This window comes from Giraffa tippelskirchi, chromosome 8, assembly GCF_054371585.1.
Source record: "Giraffa tippelskirchi isolate mGirTip1 chromosome 8, T2T-mGirTip1v1.2.pri, whole genome shotgun sequence".
NCBI classification, from domain to species: domain Eukaryota; kingdom Metazoa; phylum Chordata; class Mammalia; order Artiodactyla; family Giraffidae; genus Giraffa; species Giraffa tippelskirchi.
Window position 1 is genome coordinate 127,745,749 of NC_137282.1, and position 23,761 is coordinate 127,769,509.

Here is a 23,761-nt window from a genome sequence, read left to right on the forward strand (position 1 = left end):
CGGCTGCCTGGCCCTGGGACCCGGGGCTTCACTGCTGACACCCCCGTGTTGCCTGCCCTTCTCTGCTTCCTTTCCCTGTGCTGGGGTCCAGAATGTTAATGGTGCGGTTGCCTCACATTTCTTTGGGCCTGGTCAGGTTGAAGTGTGTTGACGAAATGTAGTCGAAGTTGTTAGTGGCTGAATTTCAAAGATATTTGGCACCGTTCCTCCGCTCTGGGGAAGAGCCCCTAGCGGCAGGCCGTCTCTCTGCTGTACCTCAGGAACGGAGTCCCTGTGTCACAGCTCCCTGCCTGCCAGGTTTGGGTGGGGCGGGAGGAGCTCCTACCTTCTTCTCAGGAACCTGGCAGCAGTAACCGGTTGAGATGGTGGTGGTTTTAGCAGATGTTTGGAGACAATTCAGTGTACTCTTTTTAGTATCCATTGCTGTGTCCGATGTTGCCCTAAAGCGTTTTATGGGAGCCAATTGTTCTGAGCTGGAAGGGGAAGTGCCCTCATGCTAGTGAGAGTTAAAACAGCTGACTGTGGTAAAGAGTGAAAAGGAAGTGGAATGTCAGAGCCCTGGCGCGTGTCCTGGCTCCTGTTCTAGGAGAACTTTTACAGTTTCAGATGAGGATGTGCTCAGGAAATGAGGCTGTGAGGCCTTGAAAATCATTCCATAGTCACTTCGCATCTCTGGTTTGGGGCCCAGTGACGCGCCCAGACAGGCATTCAGTGCCCACTGGCCAGGTGACCACAGCTCCTGGCTATGGAAAGTGTCTTCACATGAGACCGAGGGTCTCCAGAGGGTCCCAGTGTGAGAGAAGGCGCCACCACGGTCCCTGACAAGCTGCCCTTGCGCAGTGAGGACCATCCAGAGCACTCCGGTTGTGGGTTTCCTCCTGTGAGCGTCGGTCAGTCACTGATAACCGGAAGCGGGCTTCAGTCTCAGCTCTGTACCATGTGGTCTGCATTTCCTCAGCCCCATATCGCACTGGGCATCCAGACCAAGTACCCTGTGGCCGTTGAGTCTATAAAGCTCCTATTGCTGATTGATGAGGATTCCCTGTTTAACTCTTCTTGTGCCAACTACTTGTTAAGGCCCAAATATGTAAAGAGTATGAAACAGTCATGAAAGGATGGTCAGAATTTAAAACTGAGTTTTGTTTTGGGAAGTAAAATAAATAAGGGTTTTGGCGTCAGACCCAAGATAACTCAGCTCTCCCTTGCAAATTACTTAACCTTTCTGAGCTATAGTTCCCTCAAAATCGTGATAAATTCCTGCTGTAGTATGTTGTAAGGATCAAATGAGAGAACATAGGTAACTGTGACCAGTTCAGTGCCTTAGTAAGCAGTCAGTAAATGTTAGCGTTATCCTGCTCATTTCTCCTACCTACCATCTTGTTCAGAAGTGTCTAGAAACCAGACAGTAGAGTTCAGCTTGAGTCCGTGTGCCTGTTACTTCAGTCATATCCCGGCAGAACTAAAAGCCGGTTCATTTTGGTGAGAAATGTCGAAGCACAGAGGACCCACCTTAGGCCAGAGCTTCTCACGCTTGGGCCAAAAATAGGTGAGAGTTGTGCGAGGAATCCTGACCCTCTTAGCCCTCGGGGCAGCTGGCTGGGGCCTGGAGCTTCGGGAGAGCAGCCATCACCTTTTTTTTTGTGGTGTGCTTTTACAGTGTTGTTTTCTATCTGCTCTGAGACGTGGAAAGGGAAGGCAAATACTGCCTTTGACTATGTTGCCCCCCCAAACTCGCTATTAGACACCCAAGAAAAGTTCCAGGTTGGGATAAAAAGAAAACAAAAGATTTTTCCCCTGAAGTCACAAAAAATTTGTCAGATTTGTTGCAGTAAGTGGAGTCTCTGTGCAGACAGTGCCTTGGTATATATGATAAAAACTCAGCCCTTCCCCTGAGCAAGCAAAGGAGCCCTGCTGGGTTTCCACCCCCTGCTGGCAGCCCCTCCCTGGGCGCCTTCAGGCTGCGCACAGACCTGGCAGCCGCGGCTCCGAGCCCTGTGCCCAGCAGTCAGGTCTAAGGTGTCTCTGGATCTGTGCTCTTCGCACAGCCTGTCCTCTTTGTCTTTCAAACGACCTCAGGTGACTCGTGCCTGAGGAACCCCCTCCACAAACAGCAGTCGCTCCCTCTCCGACCCGTCATCCCGCTCGTCGCCCGCATCTCAGACCAGAACGCTTCTGGGGCGCCCCCGATGACCGTCCGGGAGAAAACCCGCCTGGAAAAGTTCCGTCAGCTTCTCTCCAGCCACAACACCGACCTGGGTGAGTCCCCGCCCTGAGCCCCGGGCAAGCTCAGACCTCTCGACGACTGGAACTCTCAGAGACCAAATTAGGCAGGACTGGACTCCGTGGCCTGTAGACCCTAGTGCACCTATTCTGGCTTCCGTCTCCCCTCCCTCCAGGCCATTCCTCCCTCTGACTCTAATCTCTGAGCTGACTGGATCACTGCTGCAGAGCTATGACTTTGGCTGCTCAGGGCGGTTGTTCTGGGCTTTTCACCTGTGCTTGTTGGTAGCTGGCGGTGCTGGTGGTAGCAGTGGCGACGGCAGTCATCCTACTGAAACGCTGGGAGGCACCAGGCAGCACTGGCTGAGGCTCATTTCAGGGCACCCATGGGAAGGGCTAAGTCCAACCACACCTTCATCTTTTTGCAGATGAACTGAGGAAGTGTAGCTGGCCGGGGGTTCCCAGGGAGGTTCGACCTGTAACCTGGAGACTCCTGTCGGTGAGTTCTGCCCACTGGGTAGAGAAGTGCAAGCCTCACATGGCCCCGCCTGCCTGCGGGGGCTGGTCTGAGCACATCGGTCTTGCCCTGTAGACTTCTCTGGTCCTACCCGATATGGCAACTCTGTGGGACTGAAGTCCGGTCTCTGCATAAGGAATCACATCCTCAAGAGTTTGTTCCCACTCGTGTAGAAGAGCACAGGTTTGTGTGTATAGTCCCAATCTCTCCTCCTTAGCACCGAGGAGGAGTACAGTGAGGCTGGGTGAGCCAGCTCTCCTGTGGGCAGGTCCCACTTTCCCTGTGCTTCCCTCCTTTCTCAGTAGGAATGACTCAGTGGGTTGAAACCCACTTTCCAACTGTGAAGAGTTGATAAACGGGCCTCCCTCAGAAGCCTGCAGTCGTCCCACGTTCACTAAGTCATGGAGCCCTGTGCCAGCCGCTGTGGTAGGAATGCTTTGATCTCCTGAGCCCGTAAAATCCATTCATTCATAAGGATTTATTGAGGGCAAGCTGTTTACCGGGCACAATGCCAGGCGCTGTGAGGGTACACAGAGGTGGGCCCAGCACAGCTCCAGCTCGCCAGGCGCTCGCTTGCTCTATGGACATGTCCCTTCCCTGCCTGCAAGAGGACGACTCTCGCTCCTAATTGGCCCCCAACCCCGACTCTCGCAGCCGTGGAGTCACTGCCCCTGCTGCTTCTAAGAAGTCCAAATGCTATTAGAAGTAGTTGCGGTGAGAATGGAAGGGGAACAGGAGATGTCAGAATTGAGAGTGGGATCGAGACCAGAGATGGCCCGGAGCTGGGGCCAGGAGCGAGGGGCTGCTGCCAGAAGTTCTGTGTCTGGACGTTGCAGCTGCTGGGTCACAGATTCCATTCAGCCTCCTAAGCTGGTAATTCTCAACATTATTGCGGAAAAGAATTATGAAACTAGCACAGGCTCACACGGCACGCCACAGCTGTGCCGTGGAGGCGGCCACCTCTCTGTGACCCTGGGAAGGATTGCCTCGCCCACACGCAGCCCCAGGAGTCCTGACTTGGGTCCAGTTCCCTCCCACTGGCCTGCATTTGCTGCTCTACTGTGCCAAGTCCGGAGCTCTGCAGTGCTCCCCAGCAGGACCCGTGCCCAGGGCTGCAGGAGTAAAAAACCCCAAGAAACCTGGCCAGGCTTCATCTGCCCACACGTGCATCTCATTGAATGAGGAAAGGGCAAACCCTGGGTGGCCAAAACCAGAAAGAGATTTACCCTTGTCCTCTTGGCAGCTTTCTTTCCCTTCCTTTGAAAGTTTCAAAGCCACTGCTCAGGCTAAAATAAAAGTTAAGGATTCATCCAACCAGTGCCTGTCCCCATCTGACAAGCGGTCCTGTCTACAGGGTTATCTCCCAGCAAACACTGAGAGGAGGAAGTTGACCTTGCAGCGGAAGCGGGAGGAGTATTTTGGCTTCATTGAACAGTATTATGACTCTCGAAATGAGGAACATCACCAGGATACCTATAGACAGGTACGTCATCACCTGCTGCCCTTTTGCCCACTAGTCATAATCCTCAGACGTGGCTCCTGGAAAGTGCTCTCGAGGTACAGGTTTGCCAAGTCTTCAGGCTACAGTGGTTAGGAATTAAATTTATTCCCAGAACTATATCCTCTCTTTCTAATTCAGTAGCTCTGATTTTAGCCTTCTTTTTTTTGGGGGGGGGCTGTGCTACACAGCCTGTGAGATCTTAGTTCCCCAACCAGGGATCAAACCCATGCAGCGGAAGCATAGAGTCTTAACCATTGGACCACCAGGGAAGTCCCTAGAAATTTTCAGTAGATAGATTTTGGGGAGTCCCTGTCAGTAGCACTGCTTCTTGGACTTTAATATGCATAGAAATCACCTAGGATTTTGATAAAATCTCAACTCGGGATTATGGTAAAATGCAGATTCTTATTCAGGAGATCTGGGGTGAGCCCTTTGCTTCCAGTGAGTTCCCAGGCAATGCCAACACTGCTGGCCCACAAACGACCCTTGCGAATAGTCAGGGTGGTGGGACACAAGACGAAGGATGAGTTCGCTCAGTGAGTCCATCCCTCTGGCCTGTGACATCAGTGTCTCCTTCTGACAGCTGCAGTGCCTCTTTGGCTTGTGTGTCTGTCTTCTAGGAGCCATAGCCATCAGCAGGCTTAGCCTGGAGAGCCCTACCATTGCCCACAGTGGTCCGCACAGCCTGTGGAAAGGTGGAAGGTGTGGAAAGGAGCCTGATGGTTGCAGAGGGGAAGATGCTGGTGTGGGCAGCTGTCTACAATGGGCCCCAAGAGCTGAAGTAGCCTCAGCTGCTGATGATACAGTCCCTAGGGTTGTTGCTGTTGTTTAGTCCCTCAGTCATGTCCCTGACTTTTCGCAACCCCACGGACTGTAGCCCAACAGGCTCCTCTGTCCATGAGATTTTCCAGGTGAGGATCCTGGAGTGAGTTGCCATTTCCTTCTCCAGAAGATCTTCCCAACCCAGGAATTGAACTTGTGTCTCCTGCATTGGCAGGCAGGTTCTTTACCCGCTGAGCCACCAGGGAAGCCTGGTGGGTTTTTAGACATTGGTAAATCCCAAGGCCAAAACCAATCATTGTGACATCTTTGGTAATAGAAACCAGAACTTTCAGTGCCAGTTATTCAACGCCAACTCCCTCTGGTTCCCTATCCCGGTACAGTTTTGCAGCTTTCCCAGCTCTTAGTTCTTATGGACTGTTGAAGATTAAGAATCTGAAAGAGGCGTACACATTTTGATCCTTCCTGTTAAATTTAAGTACAGGCCAAGAGTAAAACCGATGCCAGACAATAGGGAAAAGCAGCTGGTTCTCCTAAGTCGTGAAGCCTATTGCTGTTTGGTGTTAAGAGGTTTGTTCGGGGAGGTTTCATTACTGTTCAGTTAGCTGTTGCTGCCGTGGGAATGTATTCCACATGGACAGGTAGGTTTCTAAAGCCTTCTAAAGTTCTGTCTAAAGATAAATTTGACTCTCATTCTTACTCCCTTTGATTCCCAGATCCTAAGAAAATAACTTCTCAAAAGAACAAACTGGCATTTGTGTTTTTGGATAACACCTTCTCTTTTTCAGATTCACATTGACATTCCAAGGACGAATCCTCTCATTCCATTGTTCCAGCAGCCACTTGTACAGGAGGTGAGAGAAGTACCTAACACTGTCGGCCCTCCCCCTAACCCCCACACCCCTCTGCAGCACTGTCGGTGTGGGTGAGTGCTTGGCCCCGCCTCCAGCCTCCGGCAGGTTTATGGCTAATCATGAGGGTACCTTGCGTTCGCAGATGGAGCTTTGGTTTTTCAGAGCACTTTCTTGTGGGTTCTCATTCGATCCTCATAACAAACCTGTGGACTGAGTAGCGCTTTGAGGGGTTAAGGGACTTGCCCAGAGTCAGAGTCTACCTGGTGACTGAATGAAGACTAGAAGCTGATAGAATTCCTAGTCTTGTGTTTGCTGTACGTGATAAAGCTGGGAGTAGGGATTTGTGTGTGTGTGTGGTAATGATACATAACATAAAATTTACTGTTTTAACCATTTTTAAACATATAGTTCAGTGGCATTAAGTGCATTCGTATTGTTGTTCAATCATCATCATCATTCATCTCTACAACACTTTTTCCTTTTCCCAAACCGAAGCTTTGTACCCATGACGCAGTAATTTTCCATTCCCCGGCAGCTGCCATTCTACTTCCTGTGTCTATGAATTTGACTATTCTAGGTACCTCAAATAAATGGAATCATACAGTAATTGTCCCTTTGTGACTGGCTTATTTCACTTAGCATAATACCTTCGAGGTTCATTCATGTTGTCAGAATTTCCTTCCTTTTAAAAACGAACTTATATTCCATTGTATGCATGTAAGACATTGTTGATCTGCTGTTTGTCAGCGGACACTTAGGTTGGTTCCACCTTTTGGGTATTGTGAGTAGGGCTGCTATGAACGTGGCTGTGCAAGTATCTTGAGTCCCTATTTTAAATTCTTTTCAGATATATACCCAGAAGTCAAATTAGTAGTGATATGTTGAGACCTAACAATTTAGCAGTTAGCAAAGCACATGAAAGGTTTCATTGAAACTATTATCTTTTGACCAAGCAGGAAGTATAAACTCCTTGAGATGAGGGATTTCCTTTACAACTTAATAGTAGCTAGGACTTTGGGTGGAAGTGCTCTTTGAATTATGTTTTCACTCATCCTTGTAGTAAAGAATGTGATTTTAAATGCTCAAAATAATGTCTTTTTGACTTTAGATTATATTCATAATTCTGTTTAAATATATATGTGTCTAATGACAGGATCCCTCATAACTTACCAGTAGCGTAAAGAAGGTTTTGAGGGTCATGTTCTTGTTTTACCTGTAAGAATCAGCTCAAAGGAAAGTAAAAACCCACTCAGGATACCTTTGTGTCTCCCTTTCAGTTTCCCTTGGCTCAGCCCTACTTATTCCTCATTTTAACTTGAAGATGTTCAGATCTTTCACCTGTGCGTGCTTCCTTTAAACTTGGAGATAGGACAAAGGACTTCATTTAAAAGGATTCTCCAGGCAGTGGAACCGGCATACAGAGAAAGAAACTCAAACTGCTGTCTTTCCAATTTTCCTTGAATCACCTTTCCATCTAGCAGACTATAATCATCATAAACAGAATAAATTGCCAACCAGGGAGCAGAAAATTAAGTAACACTGAATATTGAGAGACTTGCTTTACAAACCTGAAAGATACTTGAGAACTGAGAATAGTGAGGATTACCCACACTAGTAGCAGACGCGTCTCAGAGAGAGAGAGGCTTGTCCCAGACCTTTTCTGTAGTGAAGATTCCATGGCCTCCCCAGGCCACAGGGTTGGTGCTCTTCGATTCCCATCTCTTTGGCATTTCCTCTTGCATGGCGTGAGTATGTCTGCTTGTCCCATCCTTACTAGAGAGGGATTATTGGAAGTCTCCTGATTCTGAATGGCTAGCTTCCCTGCCCTTACTCACCAGAGATGTGTGTATTTACAAGGAACTGATAGTTTGAAATAGAAGCGCTGATAAGTCCTTCAGAAGGGCTGACCTGGAGGAGCTTTTAATAGAGACGTCCAGACAGACACAGGCCACTGGAGGTGTGAGGAGACAGAGTAGGGCAAGGAACTCTTGAGAGCTTCCTGGACATGTGGAAGCTTGAGCCTAGTTTCAAGGGTGGGAGGAGGGCATTAAGCAGCAGAGGAAAGAATGTCAGAGGGGCCCCGTTGGAATGCTGGGCCTAACACAAATGAGGATGCCACGCCCTTCCCCTCAGCCCCAGGGAGCAAGCAGGCCCCTCTAGGGGAGGCCGAGAGGCCAGCTCCTTCCAGACAGGGCCTTGCTCACACTGCCTGCAAGGACAGGAGTGTTGACGATGGGAGTGTTTCTCAGCTGGCTTGGCCAGCTATAAGGCCGACTCAGCACGGGATGTGGGCTGGGAAACATCCTTTGTTGTGTCTCTAGATTCTCCACGTTTCTCCTATGCTACCTAACCAACTCCATAACCATACAACCATCTGTTTTTTACTTTTCTCCTTGGGAAGTCTTTGCCCTCTCGCACCTGAGCTCCGGGAGGCTGCCTCAGTCTGCCCGCAGAGCTGACTGATGGGGCTCCGCGGAGTACAGGTGCGGTGGAGGCCCCCTCATCTTCTGTCCCCCCTGCACGTGGTCATTGTCACCTCTGTCATCCCTCTAGTGTGGTCAGGAGACAGTCCAGGCAGAGCCAGTCTGAGGGGTGTGTTGGGTCCAGGAGCTGTGGTCAGCAGGGTGAAGTCAGGACGAGTGCCAGCAGGCTGAGAGAAGACAGGGGGAAGCCCTGAGGGTCTAGTGAAAGCAGAGAGGACGGTAAGAGAAAGGAGTAGGACGGGACTCTGTAAAGGGACCATAAGGATCTTTTCTTTCTCTCCAGACTAAGCCTCTGGCCTCTTGTGCCTAATATACTTAACCCCAGAGGCTTTCCCAGCTGTAGGATTTGGTTCATTTGACTTCCTATCCCCAGCAAATGTCTGGGTTGCATCCTGATGTGTGAAACGACTTCCTGCATGTATTGTCTGTCAGGCTGGGTTAGAAGTAAATTCAGATCTAGGTCTCCTTTCATCTCAGCAGGGAGAAAGAAGAGGGTGGTAGAGAAGAGATTTCCTCTCTATGTACTGTAATAAGCAAAAGAGATTTAGAAAATGTATCAGAACATAGATATTCCTATATCGTGCTCCTGGAAATAGAGAAACAGCATGTATAAATGAGCACGGTGGCCTGAATTAATAACATCCATAGCAACCCTTTCCCTAAGCCACCCATGTCACTCTCCTTTCTGTTTCCCAAGTTTATATCATGATGACTAGATACTAGAAAGAGAAGTAAAGGGCAAGAAGTACCTGTTGTTGTTGTTTTTTAGTTGCTAAGTCATGTCTGACTCTTTAGCAACCCCATGAACTATAGCCTCGCAGGCTCCTCTGTTCATGGAATTCCCCAGGCAAGAATACTGGAGTGGGTTGCCATTCCCTTCTCCAGGGGATCTTCCCGACCCAGGGATTGAACCTGCATCTCCTGCATTGGCGGAGGGATTCTTTACCAACCCGCTGTTTAAAAAGCAATTTGTATCTTAGAAACTTTCTGTATTCACAGACTTCCTTTGTCCCACAGTAATTCTTAAATTTCTCCTACAAATTCTGCGGCAGTGCTGAGTTAAATTGTGAGGGAGGTAAACAGAGGGAGGGAGAGTATCCCCATGATTTAACGTCATGACATCTTTCTTTCTCATTTTCCTAGATCTTCGAAAGAATTCTATTTATTTGGGCCATCCGACACCCTGCCAGTGGGTATGTCCAGGGAATTAATGACCTGGTCACTCCGTTCTTTGTCGTCTTCCTCTCAGAATATGTGGGTAAGAAGCATGAGTACCAAGTTGAACAAGCTATTGCTGTTTTTTATCTGTGGTCTGTTTGTTTTTCAAGAGTGCAGCCAGTGGGCACATCTTGCTAAAAAAGAGATAGTGGCGTTAGAATACACGGCTGAACCTGTTGTAACAGCAACAGCAGCCTGGAATTTATCTCTTGAGATGGTCACAGATCTCACCTAAAAAGACCTGCTTTGCCACAAGAAGGGCCAAATTGATATATTTATGTTCCACCATAAACAGATGGTTTGATGCTTTATCTGAGGTTCTTTTAGGATTATTTTGAACTCGGCTCTAACACAGGCCCTCATCTGTGAAAGCTGGACTTTCAGATTATACATCAGGCCTCCATGCTTTAGTTCACATGCTGTATCTTAGGAGCAGGGTATGGGCCTGCAGAGGAGGTAGGGTGGTGCCAGGTTGTAGCTCACGTTGGAGGTGATGAAATGGGCCAAGGACAGCTCCAGGATCTTGGTTTCTCCCACTTTCTTCTTCACCCCATACCTCACTGGGTTCTTGTCACTTTTTTTTTTTTTTTAAAGGAAGATAGTTCTTTTTAAAAAGAACTAATTTATGGCTGCACTGAGTCTTCACTGTTGCACGTGAGCTTTCTCTAGTTGCAGCAAGTGGGGGCTGCTCTCCAGTTATGGTGCACAGGCTTCTCATTTCAGGAGCTTGTGTTGTTGCAGAGCACAGGCTCTCTAGCGCAAGGGGCTTCCGTAGTTGCGGCATGTGGACTCAGTAGTTGTGGCTCATGGGCTGAGTTGCCCCACGGCATGTGGAATCTTCCTGGACCAGGAATCAAATGCATGTCCCCTGCAATGGCTGGTAGATTCTTAACCGCTGGACCATCAGGGAAGTCCTCGGCAGTTAGGTTTTCTTACAGTGCCAGTCACCTACTCCAGCCAGGCCTAAATCAGGCAGTCTCAAAAGGCATTGAAGATTCTCCACTTTTCCTATTGGTTCCCTTAATCTCTTGTTGTTTTGCAGAAAGTTTTCGGTTTTGTCTCAGGTTCAAAGGATTTGTTAACAAAAGAAGCCACTCGTTATATTCAAATAAACAATATCAGTATTTATTAGGCTTCTCTGGTAGCTCAGCTGGTAAAGAATCAGCCTGCAATGTAGGAGACCCTGGTTTGATTCCTGGGTCAGGAAGATCCCCTGGAGAAGGGATAGGCTACCTACTCCAGTATTCTTGGGCTTCCCTGGTGGTTCAGCTGGTAAAGAATCTGCCTGTAATGAGGGAGACCTGGGTTCAGTCCCTGGGTTGGGAAGATCCCCTGGAGAAGGGAATGGTTACCCACTCCAGTATTCTGGCCTGGAGAATTCCATGGGGTCGCAAAGAGTCAGACACAACTGAGTGCCTTTCACTTTCAATATTTATTAGATAATTATGTCACTTACTTTCAATATACTAACATTAAAATAAAAGAGAAATAGGAACAGCAGAGGATACATCATCAAATTGGGTTTTGACCAACATCCATAAACTCAAACAGCCCTGGAAGTCCCGTGTCACAGCACATCTGGAGTCCCAGTTGGGCAAAGGTCCAGGCAGCGTATCCCCTGCACAGGTGAGACTTCAAAAATTGCAGTTCGGGGTTCTACTTATAATCCCAGGATGCAAATGGATATCATCATCAATCTGTGAGCCAATTTCAGCTCTGGTTTCATGCTAATGCTGTTTGTTTTGCTGTGAAAAACTTGGAATGTCCTTAAGCCTGGGGCTTGGTTGGCCAGACCCCCTGCAGGGGCTCAACAGTCTCAAAATTCAGCCCCTGTCATATCTGTGGTGCTGCCGGGCTGGCACTCACAGCAAGCAGTCAGGGCAGCGTCCAGGCAGGATAGACACAAGGTCAGAGGCCTGCTCTGCTTTGTCTCTGAAGCCAAACAAGACCGTTTAATCTCCCTAACACTTGTGCTTCAAGATTCACAGGAAAACCCATCTGTCATGCAGCCTGATGCTTTTGTTCTCTTAGTCGGTCAAAGAGAAGTTCATATGGGAACTGGAATGTGGGAAAGGATTTTAGGAAACTGTCCATCTCCTCTGCCCCTTTTCTTGCCTCATTAGTGGCAGGCCTGGGACTAGAACCCTTCTCTTCAGGCCCTGGGGGTGGTAGGTAATGAGATGGTGCAGGGGGTAGGACGGTCATGAGAAGGGGGCTGTCGTGAAGCCCCTTGGAGTTGGGGAGCATGAGAGATGTCTCACTTGATCCTTCCCTTGCGGGTTTTCTGGTGGGACCAAAGGGATGGTGTTTTGGTCTTTCATGAGGCAGCTTTTTTTTTTTTTAATGACTCAAAAAGGAAGGCAACCACATGATGTCATTCCTAGTTCCCCTTAAGTGACGGAGACCAGGGCAGAACTGGGAGTGAGGGTGGAAAGTCACGCTCTTGTCCACGCTGTCAAGTGACCCCAAGCAAAAGCATATAAATAAAGCTTTTGCTGGAGAACTTTTATTTTCCCCTCTTATCAATTGATCAGTTTTTGGAAGTGCCTTCATTCTGTGTGTTTTAACTTAATTATAAAGAGCAGTGCAGCTGATGCTTTGGGATTTGATTCTTGCAGGAGTACTTTTCTGAAATGGTATTAAAGGATTAGCCTTGTTGTTGTTTAGTTGCTAAGTCGTGTCCAGACTCTTTTGTGACCCCATGGATTGTAGCTCACCAGTCCATGGGATTTTCCAGGCAAGAATACTGGAGTGGGCTTCCATTTCCTTCTCCAGGGGATCTTCCCGACCCAGGGATTGAACCCAGGTCTCCTGCATTGGCAGGTAGAGTCTTTACCACTGAGCCACCAGGGGAACCCAAAGATGAGCCCAGGAAGATATTAATCCATTCATTAATCTACATTTGAGGTCTAGAGGCTGGCATGCAGCATTGCCAGTTACTATGCCAGTTTAGGAAATCCTCAGCAGCTGCGGTTCTAGTTGGCTGTTAATTATCTTGAGAGCTGTCATTTGGCTTTTTTGTCCCCGATTTTCCTCCACCTTCTATAGGCACCCATCCCATTACTACCTTAACTCCGTCAGCCCCACTGTGCACTGTGCCTTTCTCTGATAGATATGACTGCATTCTGATCTGAGTGTTTGCTTTGTCAGCCCCACCTGCTGACCAGTGAAATCACTGCTCGCCCACAGCGTTTACACAGCAAAGTGTGGGCTCCTCTGCCCCTCGTCAGCAAGGAGGCCTTTCTGAGTAAGGCTGCAGTCAGCCTTACATCTGCAGCAGCCATCAGATGGATCTTTGGTACCTCCTCCCAGGGCTAGGAAAGTGGGGCCCATTCACGTTTTATGAAAGCTTTAATTATGTCACGTTTCTAAACATATGTAAAAGTAGAAAAAATAATACCATAAATCCTCATACACTTGCCACCCAACTTCACACCTCTGTCAATTCTTCACTCATTCATCTTTGTGAGTAAGCAAATCTCAGTGTCAAGCAACATATAATTTTATCCATAAATATTTCTATATGTGTCACTCGAAGATCATGATTAAAGAAACTCACAGCCATAATGTAATTATTACATCTGAGAAGATATAATAGTTCCTTAATATACTCTGATATACAGCAGTATTCACATTTTCTTGATTCTCATAAATATATTTAACATTTTGTTGGAATCAGGGTTCAGATCAGGTCCACACATTCTACTGGTTTGTTGCTATGTCTCTTAAGTCTCAATCTATCAATTTCCATCCATCTCTCTTATTTTCCCAGTTTTCAAACTGGAACTTTGCCATGCCAACCAGTAATATTACCATAATTTTTAAAACACTTTACCATTTGCAAAGTACTTTGACCTGGTTTCCTTTAGTAGCCCCCAATATCTCTTTAAAGTAGATGTATGAACCCATTTTACAAGTGAGAAATCAAAGACTCAGAGATTTAATGAGCTTCCCGAACTCAAACCTCCATCTTTTGACCTGAATACTTGTGCTCTTTGGGCTTCCCTTGTGGCTCAGCTGGTAAAGAATCTGCCTGCAATGCAGGAGACCTGGGTTCAGTCCTGGGTTGGGAAGATCCCCCGGAGAAGGGAAAGGCTACCCACTCCTGTATTCTGGCCTGGAGAATTCCATGCTCTATAGTCCACAGGGTCGCAGAGTCAGACACAACTGAGCGATTTTCACTTTCACTTATGCTCTTTATATGACTTGGTGGTATCGCAATTTACATGTATCTTCTCCATTCTCTGCTGCAAAGCGTGTGGCACATTTCTTGTTACTCCTTGCCTCAAACAAAAAACCAAAATAAGCAAAAAATTACAGTAGAAGTACTTGCTTATTTAAAAAAAAAGATCAAAACAATAAAGAAGTGTTATTACCTCACCCGTACCCTCCACCACAAGAGATAACACCCTTTGATGTGTATTTTTCCAGCCCTTTTCCTGTGTGAGAACAGACCTGCCTATGTTATTTTTCTTTGTTTTGCCCAGAAAAATCGAATCAGACTATCCATACTTTTCTCAGTCTTTCTTGCTTTCACTCACAAGTATCTGGCCAGCTTTCCAGGTTCAGGCATACAGGTCTGCCTCATCATTTTCAGCAATTCCATCTATTTTCATTTAGCTTTACTATAGTGTAGTGAACGGTTCTTTTATAGTAGGGCATTTAAATGGTCTGTAATTTTTAGCCATTATAGACAACATTTTAATGAATATCCTTATGCATATTTTCTATACCTTTGTTTTGAAATACGTGTTTTTCTGAAAGAGAGTCCATAGAAGTGAAACTGCTAGTCTAAAAGCATGCCAAATAGATACCACTAACTTACACTCCAGAGAGGCTTATGGCAGTTTGTACTCCAACCACTAATGGTTAGGTGCACTTTTCTTCACATCCTTATTAGGAAGTCTAATTGTGTTTCACCAGTCTGGCAGATAAACCACGGTCTGTGTTTCAGTTTTTATTGCCACTTACTCGTCAGCAAGGTGGTTTATCTTTTCTTCTGTGTATTAGCATTTGTTTCTTTTTTCATCTGCTTGTTCAGATATTTACACGTGTTTTTTTCTTCTGTTGCACTGTTGATCTCGTCTTTTAAGAGCTTTGTGTGGGTCAGATACACTCATTTTTCACCTGTTATGTGTTGCTAGTATTCAGCCTTTTTGGACACACCCACTCCATGGGAATTCTTTATGGTTGAACCTAGTATTTTTTCTCTCCCAGATCATCATTTATCTTTTCAACTTTTATTATGTCTCCTTATATAGCTCTTCCTAATTTTTATGTAATCAAATCTGTCCATTCAACAGGTGTTTATTGAGCTCCTACTCTATGCCAGAGGATAGAGTGAATAAGATAACAGGTGTGGGCCCTGCCCCCTTATGGAACATCATCTCATGGGGAGTTGAGGGGCCCACAGAGAAGTAAGTCATTGCAAACCGTGACACGAGGGAAATGCCTCCCCCTCTGTGGCTTCTGGGTTTGGTGTAACGCTTAGGAAGCTTTACCTTCCCCGCCTCAATATTATAAAGGTGCTCTTTCACGTTTTCTTTTAGTTCTCTTGTGGCTCTGATTTTACATTTAGATTTTTAAATTCTATTAGTAAAATTTATTTTCTTTTACAGTGGAGTTGATATTTAAAGTTACTATTCCAACTGGATACTTCATTATTTATCACTGTTTATATATAGTACATACTTTCTTCACTGGTATGAAATCTCTCTTCATAATATAGTATAAACTCCTTTATTTACATGGTTTTGCTTATTTCTATTCCATTTATCTCCATTTTTGTGCATCTCCCCAGGTGGCTCAGTGGTAAAGAATCTGCCTGCCAAAGCAGGAGGCTCAAGAGGTGCAGGTTCAATCCCTGAGTCAGGAAGATCCCCTAGAGTAGGAAATCGCAACCCACTCCGATATTCTTGCCTGAAAAATTCCATGGACAGCTGACGGGCTGTAGTCCACGGGGTCACAAAGAGTCAGACATGACTGAGCACACACACACACACACGTACTATGCATGTACCACACAACTTGGATATTTGAGCTTTAGAGTGTATTTTATTATTATTTCAGGGCTGGTCTCTTTCATCATCCTTTTTGAAAAATTGTCTTGACTCTTCTTCCAGATGAACTTGCCAAGTTCAGGAAATAGGGAACCTACCTACTTCAGGAAGTAAGAAGAATTTTTATTGGAGGGACAGTTACAAATTAGTTTTGTGGGGTTGTTTTTTTTTTTTGATAGCAGCTTACTGAGATGTCATTCATATAATTCACCCATTTAACATGTACAATTCAATAATTTTTAGTATATTTATAGAGTTGTATAACCATCACCACAGTCAATTTTAGAATATTTTCATCAACCCCAAAAGAAACTGTGTACCCTATATCCATCAGTACCAAGTCCCCCCTTCCATCAACCCTTAACGAAACTCTGTGCCCTGTGTCCATCAGTCCTATGTCCATCAGCACCAAGTCCCCTCCCTCCCCACTCCTACTCGCTCTTCCTTTCTGTCTCGATGGATTTGCCTTGTCTGGACATTTCATAAAAATGAAATCCTATAATATGTGATCTTTTATGTCTGGTTTCTCTCGTTTAGCTTGTTCTTGAGATTCATCCAGGTTGTAGCCTGTATCAGTACTTCACTCCTTTTTCATGGTCAAATAAGTATTCCATTGTATGAACATAGCACATTTTATTTTCCTGTTCATCAGTTGCTGGATATAAATTAAACTTCAAAGAAACAAGGCATATGGACTTCTCTCCAGCCTCAAGGCCTTTCCTGAACACAGGCTCAACATTGTTTGTGGCCTCCAAGAACAGTTCTCTTGTCTGAGTAATAATGCTGCTTTTCTCCCATTCTCTAAGGCAGCTGCTGTGAGAGGTGTTCTGTTGTGACTCTCCCCACTATGAAAGGCCTCCGGGATCCTTCACCCGGGGAGCAGGCCAGGCAGCTGGCCTTGTCATCCCAGGCAGGTGTCCCCAGGCAGCCTCGCCCGCCACCTCATCTCCCTGAGCTGTAGCACGGAGGGTGTGCCCTAGTAGAGCTGTGGGACCCACAGGACCTTGTTTGGCCTCTCTCCTATCTCCTCCGCTATCTGTTCTCTATTACTTTTCAAAAACATTTTTTTTAATATGTATTTATTTATTTTTTGCTGCATCAGGCTCTAGAGCACACAGGCTCCGTCATTGAGACGCACGGGCTTAGTTGCCCACGGCACGTGGAATCTTAGTTCCCTGACCAGGGGTCATCCTCATCCCCTGTGTTGAAAGGCAGACTTTTAACCACTGGACCACAGGGGAAGCCCCTATTCTCCATTACTTTTATAAAGTAGCACCTGAGCTTGCTTCATGCTTCGTGTCACGTTTGTTGTCAAACAGCTGAAAATGAGGAGATCCGGGGACTCCCCTCTGTTGAGAGAATTTTTCTGTACCTAACTTAGCTCCCCTCCCCCTCAGTTCCTGCTTTTTTCTGCTGAAACCCACAGCTCGCATCAAAGTGGGTCCTCTGTGCATAAGCCAGCTGTGTATGGGTCCAGCGGTGACAGTGCTGGAGGGTCACCCTTGGGGAGATACAGTCTCGGGACTGTGACCGCTGAGACAGTGAAATACCTCCAGACTCTCCAAAACCTTTTGGACTTAGATGGCACTATTGATCGAATTCAGAACATAATGTAATTGATAATATAGTCATCACCAAAATAAGCTGCATAACAGCAGCTGTGTAAGTGATGTGAACGAGGAATCATCTGGAAGAGAGGGACCCATGACATGTCCTGTTTTCAGAAGAAGAGTGACGCCTGGTGATTTCTTTCATTGCAAAATGGAACACTAATGAATAACTCTCCCCCTTCTCCTCTGCATGAAGTAGCGCAGCAGGATTTTCATTTCAGGTTTTACTTAGAAGCACAGTAGCAATTGAAGTCCCAGAAGGGAAGTCTTAAAATCTCTGACTCGTGTTCCCTGCATGACATTTATGCTCAGACATGTCACAGGTAACGCTCAAAACCCTTCAAGCTAGTCTTCAACAGTACGTGAACTGAGGACTTCCAGATGTGCAAGCTGGATTTAGAAAATGCAGAGGAACCAGAGATCACATTGCCAGCATCTGTTGGAAGATAGAAAAAGCAAGGGGATTCCAAATAAGCATCTGCTTCATTGACTAAACCCTTTGACTGTGTGGATCACGACAAACTGGAAAATTCTTAAAGAGATGGAAATACCGGACCACCTTACCTGTCTCCTGAGAAACTTGTATTCAGGTCAAGAAGCAGCAGTTAGAACCGGACATGGATCGGCAGACTGGTTCAAAATTGGGAAAGGAGTACAACTAGGCTATATGTTTTCACCCTGCTTATTTAACTTCTATGCAGAATATATCATGCAAAATGCTGGGCAGGAAGACTCACAAGCTGGAATCAAGATTACTGGGAGAAATATCAATAACCTCAGATGTGCAGATGATACCACCCTAATAGCATAAAGCAAAGAGGAACTAAAGAGCCTCTTGATGAGGGCAGAAGAGGAGAGTGAAAAAAACTGGCTTAAAATTCAACATTCAAAAAACTAAGATCATGGCATCCAATCCCATCACTTCATGACAAATAGATGGAGGTAAAGTGGAAACAGTAACAGATTTTATTTTCTTGGGCTCCAAAATCACTGTGGATGGTGACTGCAGCCATAAAATTGAAAGATACTTGCTCCTTGGAAGAAAAGCTGTGACAAACCTGGACAGCATATTAAAAAGTAGAGACATCACTTTGCCCACAGAGCTCAAAGCTATGGTTAATCAAAGCTATGGTTTTTCTAGGAGTTATGTACAGATGTAAGTATTGGACCATAAAGAAGCCCGAACTGTGGTACTGGAGGAGACTCGTGAGAGTCCCTTGGACTGCAAGGAGATCAGTCATGAGTGTTCATTGGAAGGAGTGATGCTGAAGCTGAAGCTCCAATACTTTGGCCACCTGATGCAAAGAACCATCTCATTGGAAAAGGCCCTGTTGCTGGGAAAGGTTGAGGGCCAGAGAAGGGGGCAACAGAAGATGAGAAAGTTGGATGGCATCACTCACTCAATGGACATGAGTTTGAGCAAACTCTGGGAAATAGTGAAGGACAGGGAAGCTTGGTGTGCCATATAGTTCATGGGGTCACAAAAAGTCAGACACAACTTAGTGACTGAACAACAATAACATGTCATAAATGACCAATTAGGATTAGCTTGGCTACTTTGAGAGGGAACCCCAAATACCAGTACTATAAGCAAGAGAGAAAAGTTTATTTCTCCCCCATTAAGAGTCAGGAGGTGAGTAGTCCGAGGCTCCATGGTATCAGGGATTCAGCCTCTGTTGTCCTGCCATTCTCAGCATCTGTTTTCCTACTCGTGATCCAAAGTAGCTGCTTGTTCTCTAGCCATCACATCTATATTCCAGCCAATATGGAGGGGGGAAAGGAAGAAAGACATACTCTCTCCATTGAAAGACACTTCCCAAGTACATGACACTTGGTTTTGTATCTCTTGTTTGAACTTAGGTCTTACGGTGATTCCCATCTGCAAGTGGGCCTGGAAAACACAGTCTGTATCCCAGGTGGCCAGTACCCTTAAGGGTCCTTTCATCGAGGAGGAAGTGGTAGTAGGTGTTTATAGACAACAACGGTCTTTGCTATCCTTTGGCCCCTCAGACTCAGTGTTTGACTAATTTGTCTTCTCCCCATGCCCAGCCACCCTTTTCTCTCAGTTGCCAGCATTTCCTGTCTCTTAAGTCAGAAATGCTAAGTGTGTGTGCGTAGTTAGTCATGTCCAACTCTTTGCAACCCCATGGACTGTCGCCTGCCAGACTGTCCTTGGAATTTTCCAGGCAACGATACTGCAGTGGGTTGCCATTTCCTACTACAGAGGATCTTCCCCACCCAGGGATCAAACGCTCATTTCTCATGTCTCCTGCATTGGCAGGCAGATTCTTCACCCCTAGCCCCACCTGGGAAGCCCAGAAATGCTAAGACGTGTTTGTATTAATAATTCTTTTTTCTCATTCTTTCATATCCAATCAGTTACTAAGTTCTGATGGTTTCATGTTCTGTTTCTTGAATCTCTTTCTCTCTCCATTCCTCCTGTGACTACTCTAGCTCAGGCCTGGATTGCTGAAATGGCCAAGTGTGTTTTCCCATCTCTGGTTTTTATCCCCTTCAAAACCATCTTTCACACCATTTAAACACAGACCTGCCTGTTCAGCCCCTCTGCTTAAAACCCTTCACTAGTGTCTCATCACCTACAGTTAAAAATGTCCAGATTCTCAGGAGTTCCCTGGTGGCTTAGTGGTTAGGATTCTAGGCTTTCACTGCCATGGCCTGGGTTCAGTCCCTGGTCAGGGAACCAAGATCCCCACAAGCCACACAGCACAGACAAAAAAAGTCCACGTTTTGTAGCTTGTTGTGCAAGGCCCTGTGTCCTCTGCTTCTGCCTCACCTCTTAAAGGCAGGAATCCAAAATTGACATCTTTAAAGCCTTGTCCTGTACCACTTCCTTATCCCTGGGCTAATCCATGTGCATTCTTTAAGGCTCCCCTTCTTCCTGGAAGCCTGCCTTGAGACTTCCTCCCTTCCTCCTCCCACCAGCACCCCAGTGGCACTTTTTCCATAACCCTGTGCGTTTCCCCTTTGAAGGGCTCTACCACACCAACGATTGTGTGTTTCCCTCCTGCCATCTGCCACCGGTCTTTATGATTCTTTGAGGCCAGAGACTATTTGAAACATCTTACCGTTCCCAGTGCTTTCATTTTGGTGTCCATATATTCCATATGTGTCTAGATTGAGTGCGCAGTCACTCAGTCCTGTCTGACTCTGCAGCCCCACGGACTGTCGCCCGCCAGGCTTCTCTGTGCATGGAATTTCCAGGCAGGAATACCGGAGCGAGTTGCCATTCCCTACTCCTGGGGAATCTTCCTGACCCAGGAATCAAGCCTGCATCTCTGGTGTCTCCTGCATTGGCAAGCAGAATCTTTAGCACTGAATGAATGAGCGAATGAAAATTTCATAGTGTTTTAAGATATTCAGGAAATAGTACAGCTTTGCTGGCCTTGGCCACTGGAGGGCAGTGAATCACAGCATTTTGATACTGTGCTGGTTTAGCCAAAAGTTCTTTCTTGTCTCTTCTCTTTCGTAAGGAATGGAGATGGAGCACCATCACTTATTCAGCAGTTACTTATTGAGTCTTACACCGGACCAGGCACTGCTCTAGACACAGGGGATACAACCATAAACAAAGTGGACAAAAATCCCTGCCTACCACTTCTAGATATTAATTCACAGAAAATAAAAGCATATTGTCCTTCTCGCCCACACAAGAGTAACTATGGATATTTTACTGACTTCTGACATCTCAGTTAGTTTTGCCTATCTCTAAACTTTATATAAATTGAGTCATTAGAATAAGGATATTCCACCTTTCTTTCTCAGGCTCTGGGTTTGGAGGGAACTGGGGAGTGGGGCTGATGCTGAATTTTTAGCCCTCACCCTGTTTGGCACTTTACCCCTTTCCTCAAGGTGCCTCCTGGCCCCATCTTCATAGACAAAGCAGCCTCGTACGTGCTAAGAAAGTTGAGGAATATTTGAGGCTCTTCCCAGCAACAGATATGTATGTGGAGACGCCCAGTCAGAGTGCTGAGCAGGGTTGCTTTCAGCTGGCAGTCGAGAGCAGTGTGAGCATTTGGTGGGATGTCCAGGGCTGGATCTCCTCCCGTCTAGAGGTGAGCTCTCCAAGGGCAGGCTGTGGCTTGCCATCTCTCTGGCGGTGAGCCAAGTGACGTGTGCATGCTCACTTGCTGTCTCTCTTATCTGATCCAAGCATAAGTGAGACACTGTGACAGAGGAGAAATTGAGGTAGCCAACATAGTCAAGATGTTTGAGCCTGGATGAGGAACCTCTGGGCAGCTGACCACCAGCTCTGGGGACCCTGGACTTCCCAGAGCCTGTTGGCATACGAGTCTCAGTGACATGCTGCCTGGCTCTTTGGGTGGTCTTTGGGCAGGTCCTAGAAGGTGAAGGCTAAGTATGTGCTGGACCTGACCCCTCCCTTGCCCCTCTAACCTGAATACTCATACAGTTTGGGTTCCTGTAATCTGGGCACCAAGAGGCTGAGTTAACCAACAGCCATTAGTGTTCGTTAAATAAAAGTAGAAGGAATCCAAGAACCCCAGGAAAGTAGAGTCGGTTTGATGGTGTGCTGGTTTTTAAAATTCGTTTTAGCCAGGTGCCCCACACTGAGCAGTGGATGGCCAGAGATCGCTCTGAGTTCGCGTTTACCTTTTAGTCGCTGCCCTGATTGACTGGCACCGTGCCGGGAAGGGCTCCGTGGTCAGCTGCTTCTCTCTGTCTTGGAAACAGCGTGTCTCCTCTCACACGGTCTGGAACAGGGTTCTCATGAAACAGAATCACCCGCTCCCGTGGGTTTCTGCTCTGCAGAAACGTCTTCCCTGTCCTCACTGTCCTTCCTTTGTCAAGTGGTTTGACTTGGCTGGGTTTAACCAAGGGGTCCCTCTGCCTTGTCCACACTCGGCTCTGGTGGCCTTGTCACTGATACTTGCCTGAAAAATGCCAGATGAGTAATACCCAACAAGTTTCTATAGCACTTGAACCGCTTTAAAATTATTGCATTCAGCTGATCAGATGAATTCCTTGGCACTTTTCTTAAAACTGTGTTTTTCTGGATGAAAGATTTAATTCCTATTTTATGAGGTTCTTCAGATGTATGGCTGAAAAGATTTATTTTTTTCCTTTTCCCAAGCAGTTTACTTTTGTGGTTAGAAAATATTATGTAAGCTCTTCTCATGAGTCCTGTTAAAAAAAAACAGAAATCAGGTAAGCCAGAGGCCTTGGAAAACAGAAGGGCTGTCTGTAGTCTGGTGCCCTGAATCTTCTGGTGTCTGTGGGTCGGGCCAGTTGATTCTGACCCAACAGATGACAAAATCTAGAAATTGCCTTGCGATCACAGATGCTTTCTGGGAAATGCCTCGAGCACTGAATGGACAAGTTACTATTTCCAGTTTTAGCAAAACCAGTTCTTCCCGAAGCTCTTGGGGAGCGTTGGAGGCACACGTGAGGCTAGTTTTAGGCCCGAGATCTGGAGTTGTGAGAAAAATGAACACTTGACTGGGGCCACCACTCAGGTACATTTATCGGGTAATAACGCTGAGCTTGACAGCATGTTCTTGTCGAGCCTAGAGTGGGCAATTCGATTTTTATAAAGAGCTGTTGAGTTTCCTCTTTTTGGATGCTTTGCCTCTTAAAACAGCCATAAAATATCCCTTAAAAATCTCATTCCCTCCAGCCTGAGTCCTGGCTGCTGAATGCTCCATAATGACAACCAGAGACGCTGCCCTCATCTGAGACGGCATTGTTGGCGTGCCTTCCCATTCCAGCTTCAGTTATATGTTGAGTTTTCTCAAGTGGGATGTTTAATGATCCTTCTGAACAGACTGTCGATGCTGAATGGAGCCCTTCCCGAGAGCATGTGGGCCTCCCTTTCTCTGCTGCTGTTTGCTGGTGCACTTAGCTCACAGCTTTTGACTGAATGTGTGAATTTTATCGTCCCAGCAGGCAGAACACTAGGACTAAGCCCTCCTCCCACTCTCTGAAGTGCTGGTGAGCTCCCCTACTGTCTGTGAAAGCCAAGAGCTAACAGGCAGGCGGGGCGTGAGGGCAGAACAGGGGGAAAGGACAGCTCCCAGCTCGCGAGGCCCCAAGAGAGTGTTCAGCGTCCTCTGTTCACCCCCTTCTCCCCGGGACAGCTAAGGTTGGGAACTGGCACAGTTACTGAGAGCAGGTTCTTATCAACTTGAACCTCATGTTGTTCGATTTTCTTCCTTAAGAGCCAAAGGTGGGAATGGAAAGCTTTGAAATTCGTCTTTTATTTTTAAGGTACATTTGGAATTAGATTAGGTTTGGCTGCAAATAACAGAGAACTAAAATAACAGAGGCTTTAATAACAGTAATACTTAACATTTGCGTAATGCTTATTTTATTCTAGGCACCGTTCATACTTTTCATGTATTGACTTGTTTAATCCTTACAGTGTGCCCCGCTGGTGGTAGGATGTTACCACCTTCAGAGCGGAAGCGTTGAGGCTCGGGAAGTAAAGTCATTTGCCGAAAGTCACAGAGCTCGCAAGTGACAGGGCCAGGATTCTAGCCGCAC

General features: G+C 46.5%; 1 protein-coding gene across 5 annotated transcripts in view; it reads left to right on the forward strand.

The window, feature by feature from the left end:
- The window catches only part of TBC1D22B (TBC1 domain family member 22B), a 73,192-nt gene that overhangs the window by 23,839 nt on the left and 25,592 nt on the right, over nucleotides 1-23,761 (forward strand). For 3 of the 5 annotated variants that reach the window (XM_081520562.1, XM_081520564.1, XM_081520565.1), the window contains exons 4-8: nucleotides 2,077-2,256; nucleotides 2,649-2,719; nucleotides 4,092-4,220; nucleotides 5,807-5,872; nucleotides 9,499-9,613. In XM_081520562.1, coding sequence (XP_081376688.1) covers nucleotides 2,077-2,256; nucleotides 2,649-2,719; nucleotides 4,092-4,220; nucleotides 5,807-5,872; nucleotides 9,499-9,613 — 561 coding nt within the window. Of the gene's footprint in view, nucleotides 1-2,076; nucleotides 2,257-2,648; nucleotides 2,720-4,091; nucleotides 4,221-5,806; nucleotides 5,873-9,498; nucleotides 9,614-11,124; nucleotides 11,200-23,761 lie in introns of all 5 variants that reach the window. The other 2 variants (XM_081520561.1, XM_081520563.1) reach the window with 1 other exon arrangement.